This window comes from Megalops cyprinoides, chromosome 20, assembly GCF_013368585.1.
Source record: "Megalops cyprinoides isolate fMegCyp1 chromosome 20, fMegCyp1.pri, whole genome shotgun sequence".
Lineage (NCBI taxonomy): Eukaryota > Metazoa > Chordata > Actinopteri > Elopiformes > Megalopidae > Megalops > Megalops cyprinoides.
In genome coordinates this window covers 11,235,439-11,248,461 of record NC_050602.1, presented here as the reverse complement: position 1 = coordinate 11,248,461, position 13,023 = coordinate 11,235,439, and the positions used below count along the sequence as shown (strand labels likewise).

At 43.5% G+C, this 13,023-nt stretch overlaps 1 protein-coding gene across 1 annotated transcript; it reads left to right on the top strand.

Annotated features, from left to right (window-relative positions):
- The first annotated feature begins 3,702 nt into the window (after positions 1-3,702).
- On the top strand, positions 3,703-10,154 carry LOC118796135 (protein SNORC-like). The gene is made up of 3 exons (XM_036554973.1): positions 3,703-3,828; positions 9,026-9,196; positions 9,613-10,154. The coding sequence occupies exons 1-3, from the start codon at positions 3,756-3,758 to the stop codon at positions 9,720-9,722; spliced, it is 354 nt and encodes a 117-aa protein (XP_036410866.1). The 5' UTR covers positions 3,703-3,755; the 3' UTR covers positions 9,723-10,154.
- The last annotated feature ends 2,869 nt before the right edge of the window (positions 10,155-13,023 follow it).

Genomic DNA, 13,023 nt, shown 5'->3' with positions numbered 1-13,023 from the left:
TCGCAGGTACCCACGCACACAGACATCCGCAAAGCGTTTTCCCCTGAGCCGTTGGGACAGGCATTATGGTAGGATATATTAATGCTGAACTTTTTTCAATCAAGCCACTGTTTACTCTAAAGTTTTATATAGGAAAATAAAATGATTGGAAATGTTTAAAGTATAACTTTTTTACTGTGTTGTTTCAAGGGTTTCAGCCTTTGGTCAGCTGTCTACCTAAGTGGGAGTTGTGTGCGTAGAATATGGAAATTCTCAGAGGTGCTTACGGAACAGTTTCCATCCAAAGCTGGGTGTGCGTCCAGACAGCGGTGAACAGCGGAAGACACAGTGGAATTTAAATTCACTCCTCCTCCTTTTTTTTACATCACAATTCTTAAGTTGCAAGTGCGCAAGGTTTAGTAAAGTTGTTTCATTTTTAACGAATCCTTTATATTCCCTTTGGCTGCACTCAGTGATCACATACAAGCATGCACACACACATAATTCTGTTGGGGTTTTTAGGAGTGATGCCTAAACTGTTGCACAGGCTCTCTTTGCTGCTGTCTTGGAGAGTTAATGATGGCCGTCTGCAGTTTCACAAAGGCCCACTGTGAGGATACATTAGAGATGCCAGTAGTAATGTGTCAGGAGCACTGAGCCCTGATCTGTGAATCGCAGGAGATCTCAGGAAAAGTGCCAGAAAGTCTCAAGGCGACTGGCAGTATAAAACTTGTGCATTTCCAGGAAGGAGTGGTGTTTTTGTCAACTCAGCTCAGGTCAATGTGTATTATTCTTACTCCTTCAAGTTCGTCTGTCTGTTTTTTAAATAATATTTTGTCCACATGATGTCTGCTTCGTCAGCGCAAGGTTTGATCTATACATGCTCTTTTAACCTTGCCAAGCTGCTTAACAAAACTAGTCTCATGGATAACCTTGGCTCTATGAACAGTAGTCAACACACGATGAGACAGGGTCTTGAACGCAACATCCAGTTGGAGAGGAGTTTTCTGACAAGTGAACCACTACACAGCAACTACACCGTACTATGTGGTCTCCACACCTTTGTTCAATACCAACCAAGGTCCTGCGCATGTTTCACGGATGATAGCTTAGTGTGAACTGTGGTTACGTATGTTAGAATAAATGCTGTGTCACTGGAGTCAGAGTGGTGAGGGGGAGCATTTGGACCTGAACTGAAGTCTGTACACAATGCCCAAGGTGCTGAGAACCCAAGGAGAACGGCTACACTGGCACCAGTGGTAATGCTGGAGAGAAGGGAATTACAGCTGCAGAGTCTGCAGGCCAGCAGGGATGTGCTGGTGTTTTGGACTGATCAAGGAGGGGCTGATTTTGAGCGTGTCCGTGTGAGCAGACCTGAAGACACGGACACGGGCTTCCAGAAGTTACCGCTCAGCTCTCAGACGGTCTGATTGTTTAGGCCAGCGTTTCCCAAACCTCTCCTGGAGGACCCCTTGTCCTGCATGTTTTAGGTCTCCCTGCTCCAACACAGCTGATTCAAATGATCAACTCGTTACGAACTCCTGAAGCTGCTTAATAACAAAGTGACCATTTAAATCAGCTGTGTTGGAGCAGGGAGAGATCTAAAACATGCAGGACAAGGGGTCCACCAGGAGAGGTTTGGGAAACACTGGTTTAGGCAATTTGGCATACTTTTTTGGGGTCCGCACGCCCATGGACTACCACACTAATTTTTCTCTCAAGGACTCCCTCTGCTGGGGGCCCGAACATTTCAACGGGGAAAACTCAGGCTGCCCGAAGTCATGGGCTTGGAAGCTGGCACTGCTACATTATGTCAGAGACATGTTATTTTTGCCATTGTGTGAACGGGGGTACAGCTGCAACACAACTGCTTTTGCCTGCACCAGCAGCGTTTCTGGGTGGGGCCTCGGGGGGGCTGTGGTTAAACTCCAGGATGGGAGACACTGGAGGAGGGGATGAGAGGTTTGTGTGAGAAATGACCTCCCTGTCCCAGATGTCTAGCTTTGCCTCATTACCATGAGGTACCAAGCTCCTGACATGGGTTCTTTTCCACAGGAATCTGACAAGAGGGACTTAACTAATCAGTCCAGGGAAACATCCAGGCTTTCCAAGGCTGAAAGAGACAGAGTGTGTGGGTTCTGTGGAGCTCCCAAGGGGTCTGAGCACCTCTGAAAAATTCACCTTGAATCAACTGCTCCTGCATAGCAGCTGCTACTTGTAGTACCCACAGCATGGTTTGTAGCTGTAGCGTCACACAACTGATATGACAGTAGGGGGCTTGTCATTGAGGAGGTTGACAGGGAATGTTCATATGTTAATTATTTACACCATTTTATTCACATATAGGCCTCTGGAAGAGGATTCGCATACAAGCAGAAACCTGGCCAGTAGTGGTTAGATCAGACAAGGCATCTTCTACAATACCTTCGCTGTTTTATCTTGATCAAATATTTACTGTGCCATTAAGCTTTGTGAATTGCCCTACATATCCTGTATAGCGAAATTTAGAATCACGGTGAGCAACTGAGGTACTCAGGCAGAGCACAACCGCAGTCAGCAAGAATGGAGATGCGCATTACATCGAATGGAGATGCGCATTACATCAAAGCAAGCAAGCTAGAAAAATAGGGGCTCTTCTGTGAGAACAGAGGGGACTCCTCAAAGCTTCCGGCCGTGTAGTTGTAAATTTTAGAGGAAGAGATCAAAATCCTAGCACGCCATCACGGAGGAAGGTATGAAGACTAAGAGAATAAAGTCCAGGTCAGTCTTACAGTTCTGCTACGAGAGGGTTTTGACACTCCGACTGAGAACACAAAATAAAAGTTAAAAACCAAGGAGGTGAAAATAGTTCTGTCAAGCATGTGTATAATATGTTAAGTTGTAGTTGATGTTATCCGCTTGTACAACTGTGGTTCATTTTGAGCATGGTCTTCTCCAGTTGGTTGCTAGGTTTATTACTCAGCATAGTGTTGTGTTAATTGCTGAGGGAAAAAAAACACGAAACATGAAGAAAATGAGAACCAAGAGCATAATTCCAATTAACTCAACATAATACAGTTTGGTGATGTCGATCAGATATTTTGTGCAGCACACAATATGGTTAGGTCGTGCCCACATGTGCTGACCATAGTACACTCTTATCAATTAAATCTTGCATGCTTGTTAGTTAAACGACGTAGTTTGCCAGACATCCTGGTTTATAGTATGAATCATAAATGAATTTACACTTTTTGTGGTGCTGACCAAACTACACTTTCTGCTGACATTTGGTATGGCATATTTATCCACATTAGAACAGTGATATTATTTAACACAAAAAAACTTACTACTGCTAATGCCATGTGAGAACAGATATGAGGTCCTGGATCCAGGAGGGCATGGAGACCTGGCCCATTTCAGTGACCAGGGCCCCCGAGGCTGGGGAACAGTAGAGAGGTCCAGAGGGAAGGAGGCCCAAAAACAGCCGCTCCCCAGTGTTTGTCCCCAGATTTGAAGTGGGTGGCCAGTCATTGGCGGCACAGACAACATCAGCACTGTATGGTCAGTACCCCTGCTCCTCCTCCTTACCCTCTCCCTCAGCTCTCTCCCTCTTCACTCTTTTTGCCATCCGTCATTCTGACTTCCCTTCCTTTCCCTCCCACTCTTTCTCTCTCTCCCACCCTCTCTCTCCTGCCCTCTCTCTCCCTCCTCCCAGCCATCTCCTTTCCTCAGGACAGTCTTCGCAGACCCATGAGCTGGCAGCAGCGGAGATTCCCTGCAGACTCAACACAGGAACCATGGCTCCCGGTAGCTTTCTCGCTCTCTGCCTCCTCACACTCCTGGGAATGTGTCTGTCCCCCACCCAGTCAGGTAAGGATCAGAGGGGGACCCCAAATTGATGCGCTCCAGTCTAGGGATCTGAATCAGGGTGTTTGACAATGGTGGGAGGTCAGTGGATGTGTTCTGTGCTGCCTAACGACAGCAGTTACCTTTCTGTCAATAGAGTTTTCTTAGAATGGCCATTTGCTGCTTGGGAAAATACAGATGATTTAAACATTTCAGAGCTATCCTTCTGGTAGGTGGGAGAAGCGCCATACGCAGGTTGGTCAGGTTAGGTTGTATTGTTGTATTGTTGAATTTTGTTTCCTTTAACTGAATCATGAACAGTTGGGTTGCAGTTGGGTAGTTACCTCCTGCATGTGTTTTATCAGAATTTCAAGTAATGCTCAAGGTTTGTGTTCTCTTGACGACTACTCTGACACATTTACATTATTTTGGTGGAGGCTGCAGCTTTACTCAAAAGCTCCTTAAGTATCATATTGTGTAAATGTGTGGGCATGCAGGTTTTAAGTGTTAAGGCCAAGTCTCTGGATTTCATACAACTGGGTCAAGAATTTTTGCACTTAACCGGCTAACTGGTGACATTATGTTTGTGAACTGATCTGTGTTTTTCTTCTCTTGGCAAATTTAATCTGAAATATCATGTTGAACATAGAGCACCTCTTGCTCTGAGTTAGAGAAAACAACTGACTTCCACAAAGTTTGCAGGGCCTTCCTGTTTAACACATAAAATGCTTTCATCATTGCTGTTATGTCAAAGAACTGTCTGAGAAATGTATCATAATGTTGTGTGCCATTTATAGTCTGTTGTCACACTTCTCAGTAACTCACTCAATGAGTAAATAATGCAATGCTGAGCAGAGGAAGTGAACAATCTTCTTAATTGATCATCATGTTAATCATGAGTTTCAAAATTATTTATTCAAAATTATTTGTTTCCTTTACCCTTTTGTAGTAAAGCATGCTAGTGGAAAAAGCTCTTGCTTGAGAGTAAAGCTGTTCAAATATTTACAGTGGCCAATCTGTGTCTAACTGCTGGAGCCAGAGGCCAACCGTAAAAGCTGGACAAACGCTGAAAACTGTTCAGTCAATTTTTCTAAAGCACAGTGCCAAAATCCACTTTCTGAATTGCAGACTTTATATAATTTGTGTTCAGTTTTTTTACTTTATTTTAGGTAGTTTTGACGAAAAAACTAGCTAAAATAAAATAAAATAACTGTGTTTCTTCTATAATGTGAAGCCAGACAGAGGCAGATTGTTGCTGCCATAGGTGCAGGTCCATTTTGTTACTACAGTCCTCTATGGAGTGTGTTTTGTTTGATTTGTGTGCTTTGCCAAGGAGGTACATGGGTCGTGAGTACGCAACTGACCCCGTACTGTATCTTTATCTTTTTTTTCTCTGACCCACTGGCCCATTTTCGATAAATGGGTACATTGCATTCGTTTGCTCCCACAAGGGACGCTTACAAAAAACATGACAGGAGTATGATCTCTTCCCTCTCATGACACCGCTGGGGAGGGATACATCGCTCTCTCTCTCTCCTTGCTATAAACCTCCCCAGTTTTACGAGGGGGTGGAGAGTGCCAAGGTGCCAGGGAGTGGCAGCTTCTGTGCAGTGTGCTCAGGCCTGGGATAATTCCTTGCGAAGCTTCACAAACAAGTTTGGGGTTATGTCTTCATGCTACGCCAGGATTTAAAAGTAAATAAATAAATAAAACTGTCCCAGAGCTGAGCCGTAACCACCCCTCCCCTGTCTCTGCCTCTGGGACGGAGCGGTCTGCCCAGTTCGGGGTGAGGTGAGGACGCAGGGCACCTTGTCGTGGGTGTCACCGTGGCGGCGGAGCGGCATGTGACGTTTTGCTCCTGACCCTTCCGGCGCTTAGTCATCTCTCAGCAGTGTGTGAAGTCTCCGTCCAGCGAGGCACCAACAGCATTCAAACATCCATCCACGCTTCCACCCATCTAAACCGCCCTGGGCCTTTCACATTGGCAGTAAGAAAGGTGCATTGGATGGGCAGCAGTCTGGAAGCAGTTAGCATGTTTTTGTCCCGGTCAGCCTGCCGTGTTTCTGCTTGTGATTATTCTGGCTGTCCCCACATCTGTCCTCCAGGTTTCTCCCGGGTGGCCTGTCCTTTAGCTGTCAGGACACCAAATGGGATAGGATAGTCATTATTATTATTATTATTATTATTATCATCATCATCATCATCATCATTATTATTATCATCATTATTATTAGTAGTAGTAGTAGTAATATTATTATTAGTATTATTATTATTCAGGTTCTCTCGTTAGGAACAGAACATTTGACCAAACTAATAATTCTGTACATTGAAGTGCAGGTGCTTACAAAATCAGACCATTACCTGCTGTAAAGGATATGTTCGAGCTAACACAAGATTGTTGCAATATCATGTGAATATTGTGTGCTAGGTAAATTTGGGGATTTCATACGTGGCCGTTACAGAACTGTGAAGATGTCAGTAAACAAGGCCTTCGGTTATGGTGCAATGGAACAGGCAGGCTCATTTACGGGTGTTTGAAAATGAAAAAAAAAATCAAATAGAGGAGCAAGTCAAGAAAAATATGGCTGAGTGCGAAATGTGTGCTGACCTCAGATCAGACCTACGTCAGAAGATGAAAGGCGGGGAAGAGGATGAAACTGGGGGTAGGGTGCGCTTGGACCGGGAGGCCGCTACTCGCAAATAGGCCGCCAAAGCAGGAAAAAAAAGCGCGTTAGCAACACAAACAAAAACAGTTTTTCGAGCAAACCTGCCACGGTAACAGTGTTTCCATAGATGTTTCATAAGCAAGCTCGCTGGGGCACGCCGCCCCCCTCTGGCACAAGCACCCTTTTGTGCCCCTCCAGTGAAGGCCGCATTGATGGCCGGGGGGCCAGCAGCGATGTACCTGCGGCCTGCTCCAACACAGGAAGCCTGCACAGCGGAGGGTAAACATGTCATTATTAAAAATACTCCACTGGTCAGTGACTCAGACCAAATCCAAACATCGGGCCCGGGTTTATTTTAAGGAGGTTCTGGGGAGATGTGAAAACTGGTAAAAAGCAAATGGCCGCCACTCTGGTGTCAACTCTGGAGGTCGCCCACAGGAGGCTGCCCACAGACATGCCCCGCTATTATTAAATATTTTCAAATGCCGTAAATGTGGATTTGGGAATGGCTTAAATATTGGACCAAAATATGACGATACTGTTTTTTACGTAGTTTGAAATGAGTGGCACATTACAAATATGTGAGCTGAAGTCAGCTTCTGGTATCTTATTGTATTAATGTATTGTATAAAACAATGTCTCTTGTAATGAAGTTAACAGCATAACTCGGTGAAATGAATCTATTTGGTTAAATATATACAGTACCGGTCAAAATTTTGGACATGCCTGATTCAGATAATGGGAAACATGCATTCAGAGACATTTTGATCTACAGACTTGTGTTTAAATGCTTGAATTTTTTTTTTCTTAGAGAAATATAAATTGCCAGGTTTATGCCTAAGTATGTATTTCTTTCCAAAAAACATTTATTTTAAAAATAAATATTTTTGCTATTTTGAAGAATCTAAAATAAAAGATAGTTTTGATTTGTTTGTTGAACACTTTTTTGATGACTGCATAATTCCATTTGTGTTGTTTCATAGTTTTGATGTCTTTACTATTATTCTAAAATGTGGAAAATGGTAAAAATAAAGAGAGTAAAGTGTGTCCAAACTTTTGACTGGTACTGTATGCTCTCCCTGAAGTCATCTCGCTAAGTTCATCAGGAGAGACAAAGGCATGGTGTAATTCGTGACTAATCGATATGTCCTGGGAAGGCGAGGTGGAGCGGAGGAGGGGCGGCCGGGCTGCGGTGTGTGTCGTGTGGGTGTGAGAAGTCTCGCAGCCCCTCGATGCGAGAGCCGTTGGATTGTGGGGTGATGAGAGCGCTGTGGAGGTTAGGCGCAGTCTGCGCCAAACGGCTCTCCCTCTACAAAGGCACCTTTCACCAGCGGCCCTGGGCTGCAGGAGGCGGGGGTTGGGGGGAGAGGGGAGAGGTGGGAACTGGGAGGCTTTGAACTGCATCGTCAAAGGCCTTGATTGGAGCTATGCGGAGTCTGTCCCCTTCCCGCCACCCACCCTATTAAAGCCGTTATCCAAGCCATCATACCACTGAGGCAGCCCCTCAGGAATTCTGCTCATGAAGTCAAGACTCATTCATTTTACCTCCTTTTTCCTCTGAAGGTTGATTAAATATATTACATTGCAGGCAACTGGCAGGTGCTCTTATCCAGAGCAAAAAGATTTATATATTTTTTTAAATGTTATCCATTTATACAGCTGGATATTTACTGAGGTAATTGTGGCTTAAGTACCTTGCCCAAGGGTACAACAGCAGTGCACCAGCAGGGACTCAAACCAGCAACCTTTCAGTTATAAGCCCTGCTCCTTACCACTAAGTTACAATGCTGCCATTTAATTTTTTTGTGTCATCACAGTTTGAGTTAATGCTGCACTCTGTGGTGTATACAATCTTGTTGACAGTCAGCTTGTAAGTATGGTGAGGAGAGCCTTGCTAAAGGCCCTGTTCAGTTTATACACTATATGGGCAAAAGTATGTGGACACCCCTCCTAATTAGTTCAGGTGTTTCAGCCACACTGATTATTAACAGGTGCATAAAATCAAGCACATTGCCATGCAATCTCCATAAACAAACCTTGGAAGTAGAATGGGTCCTATTAGAGAGCTTAGTGACTATGGCACTGTCATAGGATGCCATCTTTGCCACAAGTCAGTTCGTGATATTTCTGCCCTACTAGATCTGCCCCGGTCAACTATAAATGCTATTATTGTCAAGTGGAAGTGTCTAGGAGCAACAACAGCCCAGCCACGAAGCGGTAGACCAACTGTCTCTGGCTGCAACATCAGCACAAGAACTGTATGTCGGGAGCTTCATGAAATGGGTTTCCATGGCCGAGCAGCTACACACAAGCCCAACATCACTATGCACAATGCCAAGCGACAGCTGGAGTGGTACAAAGCACACCGCCACTGGAATCATGAGCAGTGGAAGCATGTTCTCTCCATATTAACGCCCATGGTTTTGGATTGGGATGTCCAATAAGCTTATATAGGTTTTATGTCCAATAAGCTTATATAGGTGTGATGGTCAGGTGTCCACATACTTTTGGCCATATAGTGTATGTATATTGCCATGCCAATGCTGTTTCCACAGAAACAGTGGCAGATCCCGCCCCAACCCCACAGAAGGATAACCAGGACACGTCATCGGGGGGAGGGCCGTATGACATCACCACAAAGGATCCCTTCCATGACCTCACGGACAACGCCTTCACCTTCGAGTACGAGGACACGACCCGATTCCAGCCCATGGATGAGGACGATGGTGAGGGCATGGCTGCATTTATGCTTTTTAATCAGAACATACTATTACACTGTGTGGGATGCGCTTAATTTCAATTTATCCAACATCTACTCTGTAACCAATTCATTCCTACAGGATCTGAAGGTAGAGCTGTTTATATTTTGGCATCTGATGTTACCACTATTCCAAATCTTCCGCTGGTTTGTATTGTAACAATAACCCTCTTTGTGACAGCTCCTTCTCTTAGCTTCTCTTAGCCGTCTTAGCTGTGGGAGGCTTTCTGAGATTTTTGAGACACTTTTTTACTTGTCTTTCTGGGAGATCTGAGTTCCAATCACTTTGAGATCCATTAAACGTGCTAGAAACATGAAACGCATTATCATTATTCTATTTGAGTGGCCTATTTTTATTGTTGCTGTTTACTCTCTTCTGTGCAGGAGCGCTGGGTCCAGGTGCCATCACTGCTATCGTGATCGCCGTGTTCCTGGGTGCCTCTGTGCTCCTTGCGCTGATTGTCATCATGCTTAGGAAGTTCACCAATGCCTAAAGCTCCACCCCATGCCCCAACCCAACAGCCCCCTCACTCTTACTCTGTTTTACATGCACACACACACACACACACACACACACACACACACACACTCTTACACTGCACTAGACAAAGAAGACACAAAAGGAACCGTCCTCTCCGCATCGCACAGCCAGTATAGACACAGGCCAGCCGCTCCTGGATGAGGGGCATAAATGAAGGAGGCATCAGGTTATTGGGTCAGGACCACGCCCACAATGTGTAAACCACCTGCAAGTATGTCACACCTGACGTTTATTCAAAGTGGGCTCGTCATCATGAGTAACCGTGGAAGTCGCAGACTCCCAACCGGCTCCTCCAACAGAACATCGTACAGCGGAGCCCTGGAAAGGAGGGCCTCCGTGGCTGATTCTAAAATCACGTTTCCACCCCAACAGGCATGGTTGCGACCGCACCAAAACCAAAGTGTTCTCAGAAGATCTTTGGTGGCAATCACTTGTCCGATCAAGCTGTTCCATGTTTCAAATGTAGGGGGTGCCATTGAAAGTTGCTAATGTGAATGTGTAATTACATTTCCAGATGTGCCTCAAGTTATTATTTTGCATGCTGGTAGTTTTTCAGTTTATTTGTTGAAATGGCCTTGGTTCTTTAATATTAGTACATCCAGTGTACTCATCTCAGTTGCAGGGGGGAGTCATGATGGCCATTGGTCCCATCTGGCTGTGTGAGTGTGTGTGTGTGTGTTGGGGTGAGGGAGGGTGCTTTGGCTCGCATATTGTATAATGTGACATTTGTTGTGATATCAAATCATAAGTATGTGGAACAACATCAGCACAGGCCTAACCTTTCGTGGTTGTTACTCACAGGACTGGCCGGCTGAACTTTAGCTGTTTACTCGCAATACAAAATATCACCATTTCCCCCTCCAAAATGACAGTCAAGGGCTGAGAGTGAGAAAGTGAGAAATGAGAGAGAAAGTGAGAAATATTTCAACAGGCATGTCTACTCTTAGTATGAAAATTGATAGGAATTTCAAACTATGCACAACATTCATTTTCATTTTCATTTTCACTTTCAAACCTTTCACCTGAAGAGACCTGAGGCACAAAATTCAAAACAATGAAAAGCAAATGAAGAACTTAATAATGAATTCAATAATGATTAATAATAATTGTAATTATTAATTTTAGATATGTAATCTTGTATTGTAAATTGCATTTTTGCCATTTAAAATGACATTTTCCATTTATTTAAATACACATTTTGCAAGAAACATGCAAAAACAATTGTTTTAAGATGCTGGCATTGGAGTTGATCTTCTATAGCAGTATGTACTGAAGCCATTTTTCCCCAGTGTAAATATACCGAAAGTATTAGAAAGTGAGCTTTAAGGTTCAGAATTTGTGACGGCTATTAGTGTTAATATTTCAGCATAAGTGAATTATAGTCTTAAAACTGTGTACAGTGTTTTCTTTAGTCAACTAAAATTTGAAATATTTATCTAACAATGGAAAAAAAGTTTTTATAATGTAAACATCTTATTGACAGTAATGTATTCTTCTTTAGTAAACACTTTGTAACAGAACTGTCTGTGGTGATGCTTTCTTTGATTGAACATATAAATTCAATTTGAGTATCATCATAGGCCCACACCTGTTTGTGCATATACAACAAGGGTGTGTGTGTGTGTGTGTGTGTGTGTGTGTGTGTGTGTAGAGTATGTGCATGCGCTTTAATATGTACATGCTGGTGTGTGAGCATATGTGTGGTCATGCGTGTATGCCACTGTGCAGTGAAGCATATACTCACTGTGTGTGTGTATGTGGGTGTGGGTGTGGGTGTGGTAATCTCTGTTCTGCAGCTGTGAGCTATCACACACATCTTTTTATTGTCCTTTTCTAGTCTCTTTGATATAAGCCAGGCTACACTTTCACCAACAATAAATGATTCTTAAAAGAAAATAAGAAGTGTTGGTGCAAATTAATCTAAAAACATGTTTCTCTGTTCATTAACACATTTTTACATGCACACACACAAAAAATGAAAAGAGCATCAACATTCTAGCTGGAACGTTCAACCTAATTATTCTGACAGTGCCACAGATGATATGAAATTAGTCCACTTTATCTTGAGCTGAAGAGAAATGTAGAAAAATAGCACTTCGGTATCCACAAGAAAGCGGGAAAAAAACAGAAAATCAGCCCTCTTTTAATGTTTTTAACCAAATCAAAGTCCTGTGGTGAGGATGACACTCAAAGTTTAGCGGTTTCCTGTCTGCACCTCGCTCCCTTGCCTTCGCCCCCACCCCTGAAGTTGTAGCCATGTCGCTCTGGGTAACAGTACTTCCCATGACAGAACAAGCCTTTATACTCACCTGAACTAATGAATAATTATGGACACCTGGTCTTCTGACCTCATGATACCAAAAACCAGCTGTAAAATTACACTGGAGTCTGACTTTACAGAAAAGCCTATATTTCAGATAGATAAACTACTTAATTGCTAACTAACTGTTTAATTTAAAGTGCACTATATAAAAGTGCACTATATGCACTTTTGTACGTCACTTTGGATAAAAGAGTCTGCTAAATGAATAAATGTAAATGTTGATGTAAATTTACCACTTAATTACATAACCACCCCCTCGCCTTTCTGAGTTCCATGTATGATACTATAGAAGTTTCAAAACTTTACTGCAGTAGTTGTGGTGTTCTGTACTCTAAAAACCTGTTCCTCATTGCACCAACCGACATCATGCCCATACCACGAGTTTTGAGTGAAGTGCTTGGTTTCTAGGAGACAAACAAGACCATGTGGTGACAGAGAGGCCAATGTGTGCAAGCCACAGACTGGCTTGTATCTCACTTCAGTATGTATCAGAGGGGTCAAACAATAGCTACTACACATACAGCCACCACACTTCCAATCCAGCTCAAAGAGAATGCCAGGGATAAGAAAAAACATTCATGAGGGACGCATAAACATTAGAATGAAATGGTTTAAACTTAGTGTCTAATGTGTCCTATAAAATGCCTGTAATGTACAAGTTTGGATTTATAGTACATATAAAATTTAGAAGAAGGAGGCTGGGTGGTGAAAAGTTGACTCTCTGCATGTTAAATTTGGGTTCTTGTGTAGTGAAGCCCTCGTGAACCTTTTGTAAGGCCAAATGAAAATGGAGCTACAAGCGGATACGCTCACTAGACAACCACAGCTGCAGGATGTGGTTTAGGCTCTCAGACAGGGTTGTGTTCCTACAGCAGTGCTTGCTGGCAGCCGTTTCAGTGTCTATATTACCTTTTATCATCCCAGTGCAATT

Bases quoted from the DNA above. Each gene is read 5' to 3' on its own strand.
- LOC118796135 (XM_036554973.1), top strand. From the start codon at position 3,756: ATGGCTCCCGGTAGCTTTCTCGCTCTCTGCCTCCTCACACTCCTGGGA. The intron at 3,829-9,025 runs GTAAGGATCAGA...CTGTTTCCACAG, and splicing joins TCTGTCCCCCACCCAGTCAG to AAACAGTGGCAGATCCCGCC. The intron at 9,197-9,612 runs GTGAGGGCATGG...TCTTCTGTGCAG, and splicing joins GCCCATGGATGAGGACGATG to GAGCGCTGGGTCCAGGTGCC.